Source organism: Dermacentor silvarum, chromosome 6, assembly GCF_013339745.2.
Source record: "Dermacentor silvarum isolate Dsil-2018 chromosome 6, BIME_Dsil_1.4, whole genome shotgun sequence".
NCBI classification, from domain to species: domain Eukaryota; kingdom Metazoa; phylum Arthropoda; class Arachnida; order Ixodida; family Ixodidae; genus Dermacentor; species Dermacentor silvarum.
In genome coordinates this window covers 152,188,000-152,209,756 of record NC_051159.1, presented here as the reverse complement: position 1 = coordinate 152,209,756, position 21,757 = coordinate 152,188,000, and the positions used below count along the sequence as shown (strand labels likewise).

The following is a 21,757-nucleotide window of genomic DNA, read 5'->3' as shown; positions in this document are numbered from 1 at the left end:
TTTTTTTATCACCTCGTGGCAGCGCGCAGTTCGAATTATTGATAGTGGAGCCGATGCGCATGCAAAAGAGCAAGTTGGTTTACCCATAGACGCCTATGCTGTGTGGCTGGGCTGCGACAGTCAGTTTGAATTATCCAAAAGTTCGAATTAATGAGGTGCGAATTAACAAGCTTTTACTTTATATAGACACTCCAGGCAAATTTCCACAGTTGCTGTCGCTGTCGCCATGATGTTTTGTACTAAGTCCAAGTGCAATAAAATCGTAGCCGCGCACAATATATGCTGTAGGTGCGGAGCGAAAGCTTGCAAGGATGCTCTACTCCAGCTGCGGCCGCACACATCCGATCTTGGAGGCAATCTGTGGTGGGTTCTAAGGCTAGTGGGCTTGAGGTAGCACATGGCTTCGTTTGCACCGTGTTATTGCGTGCCTAGTTCGCGTTGAAGCGAGAGGCAGCACGAAGGAGAATTCGCTCGGCCACTGCTGCCACTCTTCACCATGCCAGTGTTCTGACGAGTGTCCGCGGTCATCGATTGAGATCTGATCGTGTCAGTGCACGCGTGACAATGTGCGTGTTAATTTAGTTAGTAAGCAAATGTTTACAGCAGTTTATGCAGCTGATAAAATGACTGACCTTACTTGTATAGCTGTCTAATAATTTGCTATCGCAGTCTGTGCTTTGCCTTTCGGGTGAAACTGTATTACTGTGAAACCTCCACAAATATAGTTCTACAGAAATCAAATAGAAAGCTTCACCAGCTGTGATGGTTGTGCATAATGGCATGTAAGAAAGTAGGCTGCTGCACATGGCTCTATGGCGATTGGCCATGCAGAGTTCACCTATGCACATGTCTAATGGGTACAAGCTAAGCCATAAGTCCTTGTTTGGCTGAGCCTCTCATCAGCATTCTGGCCACACAACTTCCTGTCCCAGGCTTTGGCTATGCCTAGTTCAATATTACTTTTATGTGGATGGGCTAGTAGAAGCAGTGAGAATTTCATTGCAGTTTCTGTCGTTAATAAAACCTGTTCCTAAAACTTCTGCCCACATATTTGTTTGAGAGAAGGTATTCAGAAGCACTCTGCTACTGACTTGAATAAATGCCACAGTAGAAATTTACACGTTAAACATGCCTTTCTAGTATTTTGGGGCTGCTGCTGTAATTATTGATACTTGCACAGCTTAAGAGCACCTGTTCACTGCATTTCATCATACACCTGCACCTCGATATAATGAACATGGATGTAGTGTATTATCAGATACAGTCAAACCTCTAGCTAACGAAGGTGGACTTGCAACCAAAAGCTTCGTTAAATAATGAATTTTGTAAATTCAAGGTTTTAATGTTTCAGCAGTAAAAGTAATTTCATAAATTCCTAGGACATTCCTGGTGGATAGTAGCACGGTTATGAGTGCCAGCACATGCTGATCACGCCGACGAAGGCATTACAGCTCGTGACATCCGAGATTCGCGAGTGTTGTCTCACATGGCGCCGTAAATCTTGGATGTTTTGGCAGACCACACTTAGTGCCTACAGCCGTCACCAGATGGCGCCCACAAATTAAAAACGAAAGTGGAAGAAGATGTGGTTATTCGCACCAATTTTTAAAAATGTCGCAGATTTCTGGCGTCTCAAGATGATGCCTTTCAAGTCCTATCATTTCTCAAAGAACTTTCTTTCTGCTTCGAAAGATGACTGATGCTACAATGATGAGCACATCACTCTTCCTTTGTATATCGTGCTCATCTCTCAACTCACAATGCACATCAAGGCAACAACCATCTTGGCTCCACTTTGCACTTGCAAAGGGGAGCCTTCAAGTTACGACACGTGGCTCGCATCTGGACAGCCATGTGCAGCCATGGCAAGAGTAGAAGAGGAGATGTACGCGCTATAGGGAGACAGCAGATAGGCATGTGTATCCTGCCTCCCCATCTTCCTATCGCATGCTTGATCACGTTACCGCATCATGTTCACTCCCTCCCCACCCTCCTTGCAGTGAAGGAATGGTCAGTTGTCGTGTTTCTCCGAGCGCTACAAACTGCCACATGCCACAGCATCCCGGCCGCAGCGGCCGCATTTCGATGGAGGCGAAATGCAAAAACGCCCGTGTGCTTGCGTTGTAGTGCACGTTAAAGAACCCCAGGTGGTCATAATTAATCCGGAGCCCTCCACTACGGCGTGCCTCATAATCAGAACTGGTTTCCGCACGTAAGACCCCAGAAAGAAGAAGAAGAAGAAGTTGTTTACCAACGCAACAAATGACACAGTGGTGATTCCTGCATGCCCTGTCCCGGTGGGCGTGCTTCGACAGTGTCTTTTGCCACTCAAACTTTTCATGCAGGAGGATGCTTGCAAATAACTTTTGCCTTGGCTTGCATTCTTAGCGTTTGCTAAATTTACCAGCCATACAAGTTCCAAGTACATGCTTGAAATGGCCAGTAACTTTGTTAAATCGAAACCATGACACGTGAATACTTTGTTAAACGCGAGAAAGATACACGGTTTTCAATGGAACTAAGATCGGGAAATGAAAGTAGTTTGTTACATCAAGAATTTCGTTAAATCGAGGTTTGACTGTATTACTAAGTAAATATAAATTGTTTCTCTCTAATATTGACATGGGATGAATATCTTCTTAAACCAAATATTAGATATAGCAAAGGTATTTTTGTGTTGGATGCGACTTCATTATTATAACGAGGTTCAACTGTAGTGGCCATTTTACCTAATGTATACACAAGAGAATTCAGTGATTTCTAATATACTGTGAATGTTGTTTTAGTAGAATGTTCACATGAAAAAGGATAACAATATTCGCCGTGGTGGCCTAGTGGCTCTGGCGTTGCGCCACTAAGTTTGAAATCGCGGGATCAAATCGCGGCCTCAGCTGCCGCATTTCTGAAGTGGGCAAAATGCAAGAACGCCCATGTACCATGCATTGGGTGCACGTTAAAGAACCCCAGGTGGGCGGAATTATTCCGTAGTCCCTCACAACGGTGTGCCTCATAATCAGGTTGTGGTTTTGACATGTAGTAGTACCTCAGAATTTCATTTTGAAAAATTATGACATTGGCTGGAGGGAGTTCACTGGAAATGTGGGACCACAGCAGCTTTAATTTTGCTCTCGTCATCACATAGAGCAGTGTTTCTGAAAACCATGGTCGACCGACTCCAAAGGTTCCCGAGAGAATTTTGAAGGCGGAGTTTGTGCAGACTGCAGTAGAGATGCGCCATCTTCAAGTATCGTCTCTCAAAGAGAGCAAGAGAACTGGAGAGGCAGTGAAGCAACACCACACTGTACAAAATAGGTTCTTTTGAAGTGGTCAGGAGAGGTCCTGGACATGGATCTCGTGCCATATGCAGAATACTTGCAGTCTGGGCTATGTAGTTCACATTGAATCTGTCATAAAAGATTTAAGGAAGATTTTGTGACTTTGGAAAAAAACAATGGCACTTTCACCCAAAGACGAAGCATTTAAAGCGATAGTAAGGTTTAACGTTGTGCCAAAAGGGTCTCAGAACGCTGGCATAATAAGGAGCTCTTCCAGCTGCATTGCAGGTGTCGCACCTCGATAGTGCATGAGATGAGACCGAAGGTAAACCGTTGGTGTTTGTCAGCACGCCAAGAAAGGATTACACAGATTTAACTGCATGTTTACTGTCCGTTCTTCTCAGACCAGCGTCTACACCACAGTGTGGTATGCACACATCTGTTCACCAGGAATGCTAAAGCGTATGACCACAACGCCCATGCCAGCAGCAAAAGCCAGGAAGCTGCCTTGGTTCCTGCAGAGTTTATTGAACGGAGTGTGATGATGCGTCCACTTGACTTTGTCGTTTTTGCAGGCAAACACACTGTGCATCTCTGGAGATTTTCCAATTTTCATGCACAGGCTGCACATATGCATCAATACCATGACAGCAGCAGCGCCAATGGCATTGGCGTAAACAGCATTGAGCATCCGAATAACTGCTATTGCAATAAAAATTTGCCATGGAAAAGGGTTGTGAAGAAAATTAAACACCTAAAAGGCCTTCTGTGCAATCTGCAAGTGTGTTAAAGTACTCATGATGGTGAACACTTGCAAACCGTTTGTTCAATGAAACTTTTCCTTCCCGAAGGTAGGCCCTTTGCATGTATTGGCTGTGCATTAAAAAAAAAAAAAGCTTTTATGTTATACAGGAATGCTCAAAGGGCTCCTTTGACCATAAAATTTGTTTCTTTTTCTCCCTAGCACTGCACGATTTCATCTCTGAAGACCTGGACTCGTATCTTGCTGACCACAGTCCTCGGCTATGCATCGTCTGTTCCTCCTCCAGCGCCAGCTCTACAAATGGCATGGACGACGATGACGTCTCTTTCCTCGCTAAAGTGCAACAGGTTATTCTTGACTAAGCTTATTGCCTTGCCTATTCTTTCTTTCTCACTGTTCTGCACAGAGTCACTCTGGCCCGAGATAACGCGCATTAAATGTTATTGTGGGGCGTTGAGCATTACTAAAATGTTTTGCAAGATGTTCAGTGGTGTGTGGGGAATAAGTCAGCCACTAATGTTATTTGAGTAGGGATACTTGTTGGCTAATTCAAATCTAAAACGTACCATTGCACCAGAAACACTCAACAAGCAGTTAGCACATCAGAAATGTTAAAGCATGGTGTATTGTCTGCTTCTTGTATAGCAATTATTGAACACTTAACACTTTTTACCTGTGGGGGTAGTTCAGTGCCCACGGCCTTGTGCTGCTGAGCACGAAGTCACAAATTCAGTTCCTGGCCGCAGCAGCTGCATTCAGATATGCTGGGAATGCAAAAATACTCGTGTACCACTCTCTAGAATCCCATGTGGTCAGAATTAATCAAGAGTCTTCTAATACAGCATCCCTCATAACTCCATTGGGGGAATGCCCTTCAGCGATTTGGAGCAGCCATTGGAGCAGGCCAAATCAACTTTTGGAGCACCTACACTTGTGTTTGGAGCAGGTGTAAGGTTTCCACGAGAGTGCACATAGAGAAATGAAATATAGTTTAGATTTCTTTTTAGTTTACATAATCGTTTCCTCATATGAACTAGGAGCAAAATAAGTGATTCACCACAGCACACCATAATGCCAGCGGCAAGCCTACAATGACATGCTACGGCTGAGCTGTGCGAAACCGTCCAAGTTACAGAACATTAAAGGGACACTATAAAGAGAACCACTAAATCAGTTTAGTTATGATGACAAATTCTTTCAAAACTACATTGTCTTCAATTTCACCGCAATAAGTAGATATTAAAAAAGGAAATTGTGTGGGCTCTTATGTTGTCCAATTCTTTAAATGTTCTATATCGAATTACACAATATATTGAACTAATATCCCTTTTTCTTGCGAGTGTGATTTATGCGGGTTTGACTGTAATATAGAAAAGGAAGAAATATTGCTCGCTATTTTAAAATATTCGCTGTTTTGGAATTTGTACTACTGAAATATTGTATGTTAAAACAATAGGCTATCGGTTAGGGATTTCTAACATTTTTTTTTACTCTGAAGAAACAGTGAATATGAAGTTCATAGTAATGAGATTTCACTTATAACTGTTATGCTTCATGTACATAAACTAGACATCACTTCTATTTTTGCTTTAATTCAAGTGTTATGCTGTGATTATGTATGTAAGAAAGCTGTCTTTGGAGGTGTTTGGCACTAAAATGTATAGAATTTCGCCTTTGCTTTCTGATCGTAGGTCACAACTGTGTTCAAGAGCAGAGCCAGCGACATGAAGGGCAAGCTCGTGGATTACATCACGAATCCACAGCAGCCACCTGTCGAGAGGTGCGTGCCGTGAATCAAAATTTTCTGCTGTTAATGTAAAAAAAAAAAAAAACTGTTCTCGAACTGATTCCTGTGTACTGAGCAAACAAGGTGGGCAAGGACACACTGGCTGCATGCTGATGTAAACCCATGGTCTAAACTGCAAACCAAGAGTTCCACAAGAAAAAAAAAATAATAAGTTTCCTGAATATCTTGGCATGTATAACTTGAAACTGAAAGCTGCAGTGCAGACTTGGCATTGCAAACATCAAAGTGCATTCATCAGTTTCAGGTTGTCAGCTGGAGTTGCCAAATAATTAGTTTGTTTTTTCCCCCTTTTTGTGCACCTTTTGTCTGCATATTTTTCATCATAGTTGTATCTATGACGATAAACTAATATTACTTCTTAAAGGGACACTAAAAGTAAACATTGAATCAATCTTGGATCAACCTAAACTGTTACAGCACCCATCTAGGAACCTTGTAACATTTGTTCTAGGCCATGAGATAACTGGGCTGCAAAGAAAGTTGTTACTGAAGGGTCCACATGATTCATCTGCAGTTCAAATTAGTTGTGACTAACGGGTTCACTTACACTGGACGTGGAGTGCTACACACACCATGATACCTCTAAAAAAGATGTCTGGCGCAATCAAAATACATTAGCTTGTTGATACTATTTTTTACATACACTACTATACTTTTAGAAGGGACAAGAGTTTGTTTCCTGAAACATTCACTTTTTGTGTGAGATTTAAGCAGTCTGTTAACCACTGTGGGCATTTTCATTCCTTGTGCAGGCATGTGAGCAGCTCTGACAAACTGGGCAAGCGTTACCGTGGCATGGCACCAGTCTTCAGCATTGACGACGAGCATGATGGTGAGCCATGTTTGTAAGCATTGGTAGCACCTGAAGCCACTTTGTGGGTTCCTTCTTGTAACCTTTGTATATATATCCACAAATATATCCGCTGAGATAGGGACCGACCCAACAGCATCTAGCAGCCAGGCCAAACCCGGGAAAGTAGGCAAAGAAAGGATCGCTTTAATATATAGATTTGCTTAAAGGTAATCATGTGACCTAAAAGAAAAATGTATCATAATGTCGCCGTGCCTGCATTGTTTTTTTTGTTTTTTTTTTTCGTCTATAACCGCTTTCACTGAATTATGTCATAAATTAGGACTGTGGCAAACATTTATTTGGGAACACGAGCCAGCTCAAGATAAACTGAGTGCATGCATTTCATTTCAGATTTCGGTGGTCACGGTGACCTAGATGTGTCTGTCCAAGAAGAGGAGAGCATTAGCACCTGGGTGAAAAAGCCTGAAGTTCTTGGGCACTTCAAGTGTGAAGAAATCAAAGAGAATGGACATCTCTACCCTAGGTATGTTGCTAGATCTATGCCTTGATTTTCAGACTTCATTTCTAACTTTCTATGTAGTAGAAATTTTTTATATTCCTGCTCAGAGAGGGGCTGCACTTGCTTAATAAAGTTCACTGCAGGATATACATGATGTGCACGATTCTGTGGTTGTGTTCTATTCTATTACTCGGTTACTTTGTTATTCTATTACCGAAGCTGCACAGGTCAGCCCAAAAAGATGTTCTGTCATCTAAGTTATCTCTTCAGCCAGCTGGCTTTTATTTTCGCAGATATTGCACTTGTTCATTGGTTCAGTGCTCTTGTGTTTTTCTTGGAAGAAAAAGTTGGCACCCATGTGAGAGTAAGTTGAAACTGCAGAGGAAACCTACATGGTTTCATTAGGAAAGAAAGCTTCACTGTTGAAGAAGTATTTGTCTTTGTCTGGTAATAAAATCTGGCACCACAGCCTTTCTGGCACAACCGCTTTACCAACTGGGCTAACCAGGAGGCTAGCAACTTGAGGCGCCTTGCTCCACATATTTTTGGGGAATTCATTTGGTTATTGATTGTATAGCAGTGCCATGGTAGGGGTCAGAGAAAGAGGAATACGATGAAGGTTGCAGGCTAATAGCGTGCATCATGTGAATGCCATTTCTCTTATAATGGAATAAATCAGATACGTAACAGTTATGGCACGTAGTGTCATGCTGTGTGAATTAGTCTTCATTTAACTAGTTAAGCCTCCCTTTTGTTGCTCTCATTGAGGATGTCTTTGACTAGGTCCAAAGCTAGTTAGGGGCTACCTTCAAAGCTGATAACGAGGAAGAGAGCTGTGCGTGATGTCTATGGCGTGATTTGCAGCATGAAGCACCGAAGTGCAGAAAAAAGAATAAGGAAGGGTTATCGAAAGAAGTACAAACCCGAGTAAACCCCAACGTCACCACTTCAGTGTGACATCATGACTTCTAAAGTCATTTTTCGTATTTGGGCCACGTTGGCTCAGTAAAAGTTTGCGAAACTTGCCACATTCAGTCTTGTGCTTCTTCAGAACACAATGTAGTCAATCTGTACCGCTAAGGAATTAACTGGGACCTAGAAGGCGCTGTCAAAATCCATGACGTCACTGTGAGCTGGTGCGGGAAGTTCAAGGTGGGGTGTCGCTACTCGCCTTCTGTGTTTTTCGTTACTTTATGGCTTACCGAGTGGCGTCCCGCGGTAACTGTGCTCTTTTTGGTATTGTGAAATGGTAATCTACTGATACAGAAGAAATAATTTTTCTCTCTGTGTCCCTTTAAGGAACTGAGCTTGCCTCTCTCTCTTCTTGATGTGCAGTCACTTGCTAGTTACCGAGACTCACCTCTACCTGCTGCGCGAGCTTAGCCACAAGAAGGGAACCGCTCGGGTGGTGTCGCAGCGGCCCCTGCTTTCGGTGCTCAAAATCACCAGCAAGAAGCAGCACCCCGAGCTGATCACCTTTAAGTACGGCCTCAACGACAATGCCACAGGCACCTTCACGGTCGTCGCCATGGAGCGCCTACTCATACCTAAGGCCAAGGAAGCCACCCAGCTCGTCAAGGCCCAGATAACCAAGCTGCTCGAGGAGACCGAAGCTAGGTAAGGGTAAAAGTCGAGCAGTGGAAACACTTAGAAGGTGCGCCTGATCACTCATAATTGTTAATTCAACATTTCTTCAACTTCGTGGGGAAAGAGAGAGATCAGTGGGACATGGCATGCAGGTATGTGTTAGTGAGGGTTAATCTGCAATCATTCACGGAAAAATTAAGTTGCTGTGAGTGCTTCAGTACTACAGTATAGACCACTTATAACGTAACCGCTTATAGTGCAGGACCGGATATAGTGCGGTCTTTTCAGACTCCCGTTAAATTTCCCATAGCACTCTATGTATACAGTGTAGACCGCTTGTAACGTAAGTTGCGGGAGTCGCGAATATCTGCACTATAAGCGGTACCGCACTATAATCAAAGCAACAGTTTTCAAGGCCTGCACATATGCAAAACATGTGCACCGAGCCGCCACGCGTATGCCACAGTCGAGGAATGCGGCTAGAACGTTTGCATTCAATTTACAGTCGAATCTCGTTAATTCGAACCAAATCACACGGCGGCGCCTCCGACCGGCATTGCTCTGGCACCGCCATAGAGTAAAAGCTTAGGGGAGACCCCTCAATGTCGCGCGCGAACGAAACAAAAAAAAGAAAGAAAGAAAGAAAAAACAAAAAAACGCGGCGGAAAGTTCACCCTCTCTCAAATGGCAAGGTCGCCAATTCTGCATTGCGCCGGAACATGCGTGTGCGTGCCGACGTCTCAGCCACGCTACCGTAGCCACGTGTATGAACCCTTCTTTCTCCTTTATGCTTCCTCTACTTTCTAGTCACGTGTTGACCTTGCACGCTGCGACTACGGCGCAGAGGGAAGCAGCGGCACTGTCCCAGGCCGGCCAACGAAACTGCCCACGCCGGCAAACGCCCGCTTCCCGATAACGGCAGTAAATGAAACTTCGGGAGCTGGCGCCAGGCCGGCTGGAGCGGCGGTGCCTGCACGGCGGCGAGCGCGCACGGTGACAGTCGAAAGTGAGGGAGCTACGAGGGAAGGTGAGGGGAGCCACCGAAGCGGCGGAGTTGCCGAAGCGAAATCCGCTTCCCTGCCGCCCTCCTCCCTCACATTCCATGGTCTCCGCGTGCGCCCTTCGCCGTGCCGTGCCGGCGCCGCCCGCTCCCTGAAGTTTCTGCCGTTATCGTGAAGCGGGCGTTGGCAGTTTGGTGGCCCTCGCTCGCTATGTGCGCCATGACATTTCACGACTCGCACTCAAGATTCTGGTTTCAGCTTCACTGGCTGTTCGTTCGCACCACGTGCCCTTCTCCTCTGCTTCGTCTCTCTTTCTTCCTCGAGCATTCCTTGGGGCTGTTGCGAATGGCGATGGTCCGAGCGGCCATCAAGAGTTCATGTATGGTGCCGTGCCAGGTGCCAAGAGGAGGAGATATCCAGGGAGATTAGAAAACTGTTTTATATACACTGTACATGGTATTTTACAAGAAGGGCTCCATGATATTGGAGCCAGTCTACGTGCTATCATCTTTGCATGTAGTAGCGTTTACATCTCTGAGCGTTCTACATGGTCGAGCGTCTCTACATGGTCAAGCCTCTCTACATCGTCAAGCGTGCTCTCACAACACTCAAGTCCCCTGTTTTATCCCTTTCGTTTCCCTCTTTCACTCAACGAGGGAATACACTGTAGTTCTTTTAGCCAATCAACATCTTGGATCAGGTGGCCATATCCCGCACGTGATGTGTCGTCGTTTCCCGCCGGGCTCCGCCTCCAATCTTGTTAGGTCGCCCCCGAACACAGGCAGCGGTTGACACCTTGGGAGCCGAACGTTGATGTCGTTCCCCCGGGATTGCCAGACACTGGCCCCTTTCAAGATTCGCCTATCCATAGCGGTCAGTTCGCGGAACCAGGGAAGACGGTGGCTGTCTCGAAAGGGCGCCACGTTGGCGCGTAGCAGTCGACGCCGGGCGTCGTCATGGTTCGGGCGGCGCTGGTAATTCACGGGACCGCACCAAGGGGCGACGCGGGCGTTTAGCGACGCATGAGGTAGCCTGGAGACCAACGGCTAATCCCTCAGTCCCAGGTGACAATTCTTGGCCGCGAGAAAGGGCGCCAGGTTGGCGCTTCGGAGTCGGCGCCGGCCTTCTTTGTCCCGCAGGACCGCCAGGCACAACAGGGCACCCGTTTGAGGGGAGCGTTCGCCATCTCCGCTGACTTCCGTACTCCCAGGCAGCCGTACTGTAATCGGTATTTCGTTTCCCGCAACTGCACTATAAGCGATACGTGTATACATGGAGTGCTATGGGAAAATTAACGGGAGTCTCAAAAGACCGCACTATATCCGGTCCTGCACTATAAGTGGTTACGTTATAAGTGATCTTTACTGTACACGTATCGCTTATAGTGCACTTGAGGGAAACGAAATACCGGTTACAGTGCGGCTGCCTGGAAGTACGGAAGTCAGCGGAGACTGCGAACGCTCCCGTCAAACGGGCGCCCCAAGGAGTGCTCGAGGGAGAAAGAGAGACAAAGTAGAGGAGAAGGGCACGTGGTGCGAACGAACAGCCAGTGAGGCTGAAACCAGAATCTTGAGTGCGAGTCGTGAAAGTATCACGGCGCACGTAGCGAGCGAGCGCCACGAAACTGCCATTGCCGGCCAACGCTCGCTTCACGATAACGGCAGTAAACGAAACTTCAGGGAGCGGGCGGCGCTGGCACATCACGGCCAAGGGGGCACGCGGAGACCGTGGATTGTGAGGGAGGAGGGGGAAGTGGATTTCGCCTCGGCAACTCCGCCGCTTCAGTGGCTGCCCTCGCCCTCCCTCGTAGCTCCCTCACTTTCGACTGTCACCGTGCAGGCGGCCAGCTGGCCCGGCGCCAGCTCCCCGAAGTTTCGTTTTCTGCCGTTATCGGGAAGCGGGCGTTTGCCGGCATGGGCAGTTTTGTTGGCCGGCCTGGGACAACGCCGCTTGTTCACTCTGCGCCGTAGCCGCAGCGTGCAAGGTCAACACGTGACTAGAAAGTAGAGGAAGCATAAAGGAGTAAGAAGGGTTCACTGCCATTTTCTACACGTGGCTATGGTAGCGTGGCTGAGACGTTGGCACGTACACGCATGTTCCGGCGCAACGCAGAATCTGCGACCTTGCCATTTGAAAGAGGGTGAAATTTCCGCCGCATTTTTTTTTTCTTTTTTGTTTCGTTCGCGCGCAACATTGAGGGGTCTCTCCTAAGCTTTTACTCTATGGCGGTGCTGGAGCAATGCCAGTCGGAGGCGCCGCCGCGTAATTTGGTTCGAATTAACGAGATTCGACTGTAAATTGAATGCAAACGTTCTAGCCGCATTCCTCGACTGTCGCATTTGCGTGGCGCCTTGGTGCACATGTTTTGCATATGTGCGGGCCTTGAAAATTGTTGCTTTGGTTATAGTGCGGTACCGCTTATAGTGCGGATATTCGCGACTCCAGCGACTTACGTTATCAGCGGTCTACACTGTATCTGAGTCTTTCCCTGAAGCCTAAAAATTCTGGGGTATTACATGCCAAAACCACAATATGATTATGAGACACACCATAGTGGGGGGAGGGTGATGTGCACCATCAAACTCACCGTAAAAATGCACTGTTGTTCCACTTACTTTTTTAACAAAATGCTCTTTTATGCATTGAAGCACAAAAGTAACTAGAATGCTCATGTATTTAGTCCCACACCATGGGAAATAATGTCTCAAAACTGGTGTTAGCCTGGAAATTCATGTGCAATGCGTGTAAATTGCAATGCGTGCTGTAAAGTAATTATGAAGTTAATTAGTGAATTTACAATAATTCGTTGAATGTGCATTTTGATTTCTTGCTAGTAATGTCTGCTTCTTTGAATAATCCAACTGAAAATTATGCTGTCTGCCACAGACAATTTTTTAAAGTTCCATAAAACATAAAAATTATCACCCCATATGTGTTGGGTCCACTCGTGCCAGTATGTCGAGGTCATGTTGGAACGCTTTAGCACATTGCAACGGCCTCTTCCTTACTACAATGCACACCTGTGCGAGCGCAAATCTCTTGCGTGTCACACCACAGAGAAATAGGGAAAACAGTATGTTTTGAACCCATCGCTATGGTTTTGTGCTCTTACCTGCCGTGGTTGCTTAGTGGCTTTGGCATTGCGCTGCTAAGCACGAGGTCGAGGGATCAAATCCCGGCTGCGGCAGCCGTATCGCAATGGGGGCGAAATGCAAAAGCGCTCATTGCTCACTGCATTGGGTGCATGTTAAAGAACTCCAGGCGATCTAAATTAATCCGGAGTCCCCCACTACAGCATGCCTTATAATCAGATCATTGTTTTGGCACATAAAACGCCCAAAATATTTTCCTTTCTTTTTTTTTCTTCTTTTTTTTTGGGGGGGGGGGGGGGGTTGCACTCATCTAAAGTTCTTCCTTGCCTGATAACTTGCTGTCTCATTGAATTTGTGTGAATGGAGTGTGTTCACTAGTTGTGGTGACTCAGTAGCTATGGTGTTCTGCTGCTGCACACGTCGTAGTTTCAACTTCCGGCTGTGGCATCTGTATTTCAATGGGGGTTGAATGCAAATATGTATGTGCACTTAGGTTTAATTTCACATCAAACAGCAACAGGCTGTTGAAATTTATCTGGAGTCCCCCACTATGGTGTATTGCATACTATAGCCCATGTGTTACTTTTAAACGTTCAACCATATAAACATTTTGAAAATGGGGTATGTTCATGATGCTACAATGCAAACATGTCACATGCCTAACCCAGCAATTGATAATTTTGCCCTCTGGATTATTCAGGTCTTTGGTGCGCTTATTTTTGTTTGCAGGTAATGGGAGCAGCACGACCATTTGAGGTCAGCATAAACGGGATCAAGCAAAAACAGTCAGCAATCCATCATGAGCCAAATGCTGCACCATGGCAAGATTGGGATGGTGCAACACTTAGAGCACATTTTTCTTTTACAACAATGACACGTTATATTGACGTCTTAACTGGCCCTTTTTTCTTGAGGTTATTGCAAACCTGCTTGCATCCTTTAGGGATGTTTTCTTTATGCTTGCTTGAGGGTGTGCTTTGAACTGACCGGACAGAATGCATACTAACAGCTACTTGTTAGTTGCCTGTTTCTTTTGTACTGGAAATGTGTTCTTAGTCTGTAGACAAATTGTAGATCACCAAGAATTATGGTGGAGAGACTGTTGCGCAACTTGTTTTGTGTGCGTGAAACTTGCAGGTTTTGCAACAGGAGTTCATATGGTGTGTTCTTCAAAATGGATTGCAGACAATTTGTTGCACAATGATCATTAATCTAGAACAAAGCACCTTTGCTTTGTCTCGTAGGTGCAACAAATGAAGGGCACGTGGTGCCCTTAAATATTTTTGTCGATATTGTTTTTAGCTTTAGCCAGTATGATTGTCTCACTCACGCTGTAGAGTCCTCAGTGCTGAGAGGCCTATGTTCAGTATCTAAACATCTGGTGATAGTATATTTACTGGTGGCATCATTAGACTGCGAGTCAATGAAATCACACAGATTGCATTGAAATGCAAATTTGCAGCACCTTTTATGTGCAGTACTCAAGTAGGTGTCGCCAAATGTAGTTTTGCGGCTTGAATTGTAAAAACAGAATACCTAGGGACGTATTTGCCAGATTTCCTGCAGTACTTCTGGAGATGCAACATGAATTTTTTTATTTACTTATTTTAGGGCAATTTACGCAATTCCTTGCTTAAGATATAGCAAGAGCTGAATTAGCCTCCTGCATACCCCTGACCACGGAAAGTACTAGGTAGTTACATTGCCAGTAAATTTTCTACCTCTATCACATAATAACAAATGCTTGGACAATTTATTTAAAGCACTTAATCCCGCTTTGATGGCACCATTTCAGTTGTGTAAGGAGAATAGTGACAATCATGAGCCCATTTGTAAGCCTGCCTTATTTTCACTCTTAAGGGACCGCAGTAAGCACTGTCCTAATTATTTCTTGCAATGCCAGTCTGTCTTAATTAGTTCTTGCAATGCACAGGGCTGCAAAGCAATTGGAATATAAAGAGGCTTAGTTTTTTTTAATTATTTTTTCTTCTTTGCTGGCGTTGCACGCCTGTATCTTCAAAATTAGATGGGAAGACTGGTTTTTCCGTTTTTGGTTTGACGCTGAAGAAGAGGGAATGGGGCATGAAGGACAGTATGTAGAATTACTTGTAACACTTGATGTAGTACTAAGTCTAACTAAACCCGTGACAGGTTGAACTCCCTTCAACAGCTGCCTTCATTCTTGGTGTCGCAAGTTTTCCTGTGACAGATAAGAGTTGAGACACAAGTTATGTTGTCGAGCGCAATGTCTGCAATCAACGAAAATGAGTGTTATAGCAGCCAGTGTCGAATTTTTATACTTGGTTTATTGAACAGTACATTTTGAAAGCGAAAAGTGCTTGCGATACTTTTGTGGGTTCTGTTCTATGAAGTTTCCTGCTTGTCTGTCATACATTGTGCATATAAAGCAAGCTATCTCTACCACTTTATAGTTCTTTTGTGCAGAACGGAAACTTTTTCCCCGGTGGTGCCATTCCCCTTATTTACACTTGTTCTACAACACTCAAATCGTCTTTTCCTACAAATTTCTAGAAATCTTCTGTGTTGAAGCAGGTCATTGAAAACAAAAGGCCGTGTTGTTCCGAATGTACAAAGTTAAATAGGCTCAAGATCTATGAATGATGTCACTTACTTTTGCTTTAAAAGTTTTCACCGCAGATTGTTCATGGGATTCCATGTAACCTAGATTTATGATGCGTTAGTGCAGTTGCTGTGATTCAGGGCCTATGCTGTTTCATTGTGCCAACTGTCAGGATTCCAAATTGCATTATATATATGAGACCGGACTAGTTGATAATCGAAATTGTAGCTGTGTACTCCAGCGGATTTCCTCTAGCAGACCAACTCTATCGAAAAGGCTCTGAAACACAATTTATTAAAACCTCAGCAGGATGTTGTAATGTGTGCGAGGACTTTCAACGAATATATATTGCCAGATGAATTATTGAAATGGACTTATACGAATGGAGATATAAGGATCGCAATGTTTAAAACCTTCCCCATTCCCCCTCAATTCAATCACCCCCGCCTCCCCCCCCCCCCCCTTTTTTTTTTCTCACCGTGGTGTCCACAGTCCTTGGACGAAGGTGCCTGAAAGCAACAAAGGAGGGTGAAACATGTCAACAAGTGCAGCTTGAATTGAGATCCCTTCAAGTTTGTCTCAAAGGGAGTCTAATTGCAATTGAAGTGTGTCATTGTAAAAAAAAAGCCGAGGACACATAAGCACTTCTTATGAGTTGTGAATGCAAAAGCATTAATGTCCAATTGAACGTGGCTGAGAAGTCCATCGAGTTTTGTGCTGCGAGTAATGTACCATAACTGTACGTGCTGCCCAAGCCAGCCAGCAGCAGCAGCCTGCAATACCAATGCCGCATGCCACCGACATCCTACACGACGAGAGACTCTCCCTTCATGCAACACCTGGCGCGCTACCACGGCAGCACGTGTTCCCGTTCGCCCACTCTGCTCCGTTGAGGCGCGCTCCAGACGTGGCGTTGCAGCCATTGGGAATTCAGGTGCCGTTTCGCTGCTTCAGATGATAAACATTTTTTTTTGCTCAGTGAGCCATTTGAAGCTTTCGCATCAATGACATTTGGTAAATGAAGCATCTGTTTCTTGTTTACATGTTTCTAACTTTTGCCAAGCACAGGAGCTGGCATACTATTAACCATATTGTCCAGACCTCTTATCTTTTTTTTAACGAGCTGTTTATGGTTTATATCAGCCTCTTGTATTGCTCTATTTCGTAACCTTTTTGTCTAAAGCCTATTAAATTAAATTTCTTTGCTCAATATGATTTTGTAGCATGTGGTTGACAAAGCACAAGTTAGTACTGTACTAGATGAACTAAGTTTTGTGTATGTTCATGTAGTATTGTCGTTGCCGTAGTTGCTGTAAGGTGTACATGTGGTGATATCAAGAAGCCGATTATCTCGCTACTGCCTCTACATTGTGCACTGGGTTTCTTCATTTTCGTACAAAAGCGTTACTATTTATATCTGCAGCAATTGTTAGTTGAAATCAATGAACCAAGCATTTATGTTCAAGTCACCTAGAGAAAAGGACCAATGAACACATTCCCATGGTTGAAGTACATGTTTTAAAGGGATGCTAAAAAGAAATATTAAGTCCAGTTATCTTTCTATGCTGTGCTTCTCGAATACAGAACGGGTTATTTGTAGCATGAGCGGATTCTTGTGAGCCAGAAAGAGTCTGAAAACAAAAAAATGGGCAGTGCCTTAAAATAGCTGACCATGACGTCCTAGATTTTTGCACCATGTGTTGGGGACTGGTTAATTGTTTATGTATTAGGAAGTTACACTTGCACTTGAAAGTAAGCAAAGATTCAAACTGGGGGCAACTTTTCGGAATGTTTTCCCTGTACAAATGCACCAAATATGCAAGAACACCCTGAAAGCTATGGCATCAGATAGATGCTGACGTTTTGGTGCTAAATTAATAAAGGGGACTTCGGCCTTTAATTTCTCTGCTTATAATCAACCATTTTATGTTACATAAATGCAAATAGAACTTGGAAGATTACCTGTCTAAACTGGTTTAATGTTTCTTTTCAGTTTCCCTTTAGATATATTAATATTATTATTTGCATTTAACCACAATGATACGATTGTTCTGTACTCTTAGAGTTTTTATTTTACTTTCCTCCTGCTGTATTGTACTAACGTAAGTCCTTCATAAGGAGGTGCACAAAAGAATGTCTAGTGTACATTGTTCCGGTGCTTCTTATGGTATACAGATATCATGCTTTGATCACATTGCTGTACCAAATAGAGCTTGCATGAATGGCCTGTTTTGAGACGTTCTGGAAAAGGCACTAGAGGCAAATATTAAGTGTAGCCGGAGTGATGAAATTATTATGATTTTGAAAATCACTCGGCTTTTGTTCTGCATAAAAGATTACTTAAGCATTAAAAAAATTGCATTTATAGACAGAACCTATAACCAGAACCTATAACCTGAAAAAATGGGTGGTCATACATCATCCGCGCATGGGCACGGCACGGGATTTTGGAAATTTGGGTGACTGGATGCTGCAGCCTTTGGCCAATCAGAGGGCTTATAGCTCTGACAGAGCTATGTGAAAGAATAGAATTGGTGAATTTGGTTAGAAAGTCCTTTAAAATTAGCCAGAGTGCATTGTGTTTACATTCATCACTATCTTTTTTTTTTACTTGGTTGGCTACTATATACTAATTATATATTTATATATTTACAGACTATGTCATTAGGGAGAGGTTATTTTCAGAGAGGTGGCATTGACCCTATTCTATGCTTGTCATTTTCTTATAAAAGCAGCGTCCTCAATATTAGTGACACCTTGGAGGTTTCAATGTCTATCACTTCGGCTTGCTTTTTAATCTTTGCCTTTAGTGTCCTTTTAAAGCAGTGTGCTTATATATAGCGTTAATTTATATTCTGAGGACATTTTTGCTGGGGTATTGGGGAAATACTGTTTCACACCTTCCGTCCCTTTGACAGCCCTGGAAAATTTCTTTGGGCGGTTTTGGCAAAGCCTGTGTTGACTGTGAGGTTGAATGTTGTATGCTTGTAGATGTGCAACCGTAGTTGAAATTGACCAAAAGTTGTACAACTAAATGTTTGGCAGATGCTGCGCATGTGATTGTTACTCAAGTAAGAGGCCTCTGTTGGTGCCAGATTCAACTTTCGGTTTTATCATTTTGTTGGTAAGATGTAAATAGTATTTTATATATGTTGATAGTGTTAGATGGCTATGTGTTCTGCTGTACAATCTATATAGCCTTCTTGTACATTCAATAAAGTGTCAGTGGAAGCTCCTTGCCGTGTACTTAATGGAGTAAGCTGTTGTTGTCTTTCTATGAAAAGTTTTTATTTCTTCAGAAGGTTGGTTCATAGTGTTTCTATAGTATTGTGCTGGAACGCAAGGTACGATGCATCCAGCACGCTATTGTAGCGATAGCTACATTTTGCCTAGTGTTCGCCTCTTCCCTGTCGCCGCACTTTGAGCCGTGGCCGCACTGTGACGTCACACCACGGCCCCCGATACTCTGCCAACTACTCTGCCAACAACCGCGCTCGTCGCTCGTCCGCACCGTCTCTTATCTCTACACGGCTCTGACCTTTAAGCGCCGTGCATTCGCCGCTCAGTTTCCGTTGAAGCGATAGACCGCACGTACCTTCGCCCGCTGCGGCGTATGCTTGCTGCCAGCGTTTTGACAGTCGTCTGGAGTCATTCAGTGTGATCTATTCGTGTTTGTTTGTGCGCGCTCTCACCACGCTTGTTCATTCAGTTAGTAATAGTCGGGCGACATTTTCCAACGCACGCTACACATGCAATGCTGCCCGGATCGGCAGTGCAGCGCTACAGGTGTGTCCCTTCGCACGTGCTGCCCACGGGAAGCGCTTCTCATCAACACCACCGTTTCACACGCGCCTTCTCGTGGTCATCGAGTCTCTCTTCATGTCGGTCTACTTAAGTCGCAGCACACCTGCTTACTTAATCAGCTCATGCTTACTACAATTCATATTGCTACCAAAGCCGCTCACCTTACTTCGTATGACATTGCTGTGTTGCTATCGCATTCATTGCTTCGCCCTTAATTAGGGCGAAACTGTGACTTTTTTTTTCCGAAACTGCGTGAATCGTGAAAATTTGATGGTTGCAGGGGTTACTGCTTTTGCAAAGTAGAGGTGCACTGTGTCCATAACTATTGCGTAAAAGCAATATCTGCAAATTCAGTATGGAAAATTTTATTGTTATACGCTTCGCTCCAAACTTGAGATTCTTTTAGTACTTAGTTATGGCAGACATTTTGTTTTACACGGAACCGAAATATTGGTGTCTGGTGTCAACGTTATATATAAATCAGTATGTTAGAATAGGTTACTGCCTGTGAAGCTTTCGTCAAGCTTCTTATTGCTCTGTAGAGTTCTACTTAAAGTGAGTACTGCAGTAATGCGTAAAAACAAAAGAGTTTTGCGCGCATGTTCCACGAAAAGCATTTGCTACTACTTTCACCTTTCTCCGAAACAGCCACCCAGAAAAAGCAATCTACATGGCTGCACACGACTGCGCTTCATGTATGCATAGCAATGACCTGAAAAAAAAAAGGTTCGTGGTTAAGATCAAGAGCCAAGTAATTACATGCCATGCAATGTTGCATATAGTGGCCTGAAGTGGTCTTTATGGACAATATGGTAGACGCCTCCCGCAATGGAAGCAACCTACAATCATTATGAAGTTGTGACGAGGCGCGCATTGTTCGCGAAACCCTTCCGTTCACTACAACTTCGAATTGAAAGCATGAAGGAGTGCTTTACAGCGCCATTTGGAATGGCTATAACATACTCGAGGCACTAGAGTGCATTTTCGGCTGCCTGAAAGAGGCAGCCGAAGCTGCCTCTTCCAGGCAGCTTCGTCATGCAACAGATCGTCACGCAACTACCGTCTGCATGACTATTTCTCGAACCACAATGGTGTTTAATTATACGAACTGAGAACTATTCGCTGCGTCAGCGCATAAAAGAACCCCTTGTATACGTACCCAAGCAAAATTGGCCGAGGGCCGACCATCGGCTGGTGCTCGGCAGATCGCTGGGAGCCGATCATGTCGGCTTGAAGAGCTTGGGCCGTAAAAAGGCCGACTTATGTTGCCGACCCCGTCGGCGCTGGCTTGGTCACGGATGCTGGCCCGAATGCGTAGGGCTGCATAATGCCGAGCACGAAAGTTTTGTCTGGCCAGAGACGTCGGCTTCACGCCGGCCTGACGCTGCTGGCCGATCACATACGTAGGATGCCCCCGCCCGCCGCCTAGTCGGCGCCCGAATAGAAGTCGCCGCCTTGTCGGCGTCGACTTCCGACTTCGGGGGACGGGATTTGGGAGCGAAAGAATAGAGAAGGAGGTCACCTCAACCGTCTGTGGCATGTCGGTTCAGGCAGCATTCACGGGGAGGAACCGGCAAGAAGCAGGCGCGTAGATGGTGTCTTTTCGGGGGAGCTTTTGGCGGGAAGAGACGTTCAGTGGCTGCTTGATCGGCGCAGCTTCGCACGGTTTCTATGGCGCTGCGCTTCTTGTTCGCGAAAAATGGACATTTCCAGCATGCTGATTTTCACCTCCCACGGACGTCCACATTTACTCGTAAGTTGTACGTATTATGTATGCTATTAGAGACTATCTTTTGTAGCGTTAATTTCGAAGGAGAGCGCGTAAGGCTGCGTTTATTTGTTTCGAGAGCTCGTCTGCCCTTTTCGATCTGTTGAAAGCGACATTATAATAGCGCTGCCAAAATGTCATGTCTTGTGGTTTATGGAACTGCACTCAATGTGAAAGAGTTCACATGCCAAAGCTTGTCGTGCAAGCGAATTAAGAGACTGGGTGCGTCGTGATATGCATGAAGCACCTATGTGTGCATGCAGTGCCCGTAACGTATACCATACAGGGGGTCCCAACTATCTTGCACCAAGATTTGAAAATATGCAAATGCCACGTAGCTGGACAGAACCAAGGTAATATCGTTTGCCATCGCTTGAAGATTAAATTTTTTTTGCATTGTGCCTAATTACATATTTTGTCCTAATTAATTAATCAACTTCTCAAATATTATAGATGAAAAGTGTCAACGAGAATATTGTAGAACAACATGAAAAATCCCGATACAACTTTGTGTTGCTCAATACGTGTTAAATCAAAGTGTTTTTCCGAGTGTGAAAGAGGCCTGGGAATACACGCAAAGTGCCTGAAGCGGCGAGTTGCGCGGCAATTTTGCGTGTATTCGCGGGCTTCTTTCACGCTCGAAAAACACTTTTATGTAACACTTATTGAGCAACAGAAAGATGTGACGAGGATTTTTCCTGTTGCTCTACAATTTTCTCGTTGACACCTTTAATCTAATTAGAATATTTGAGAAGTTGATTATTTA

General features: G+C 44.6%; 1 protein-coding gene across 1 annotated transcript in view; it reads left to right on the top strand.

The window, feature by feature from the left end:
• Positions 1–18,654, top strand: part of LOC119456251 (TBC1 domain family member 23) — a 36,055-nt gene extending 17,401 nt beyond the window's left edge. Inside the window, exons 12-17 of the mRNA XM_037717903.2 lie at positions 4,240–4,385; positions 5,730–5,818; positions 6,598–6,677; positions 7,050–7,182; positions 8,494–8,775; positions 13,568–18,654. Coding sequence (XP_037573831.1) covers positions 4,240–4,385; positions 5,730–5,818; positions 6,598–6,677; positions 7,050–7,182; positions 8,494–8,775; positions 13,568–13,571 — 734 coding nt within the window. The 3' untranslated portion in view covers positions 13,572–18,654. The remainder of the gene's footprint in view (positions 1–4,239; positions 4,386–5,729; positions 5,819–6,597; positions 6,678–7,049; positions 7,183–8,493; positions 8,776–13,567) is intronic.
• The last annotated feature ends 3,103 nt before the right edge of the window (positions 18,655–21,757 follow it).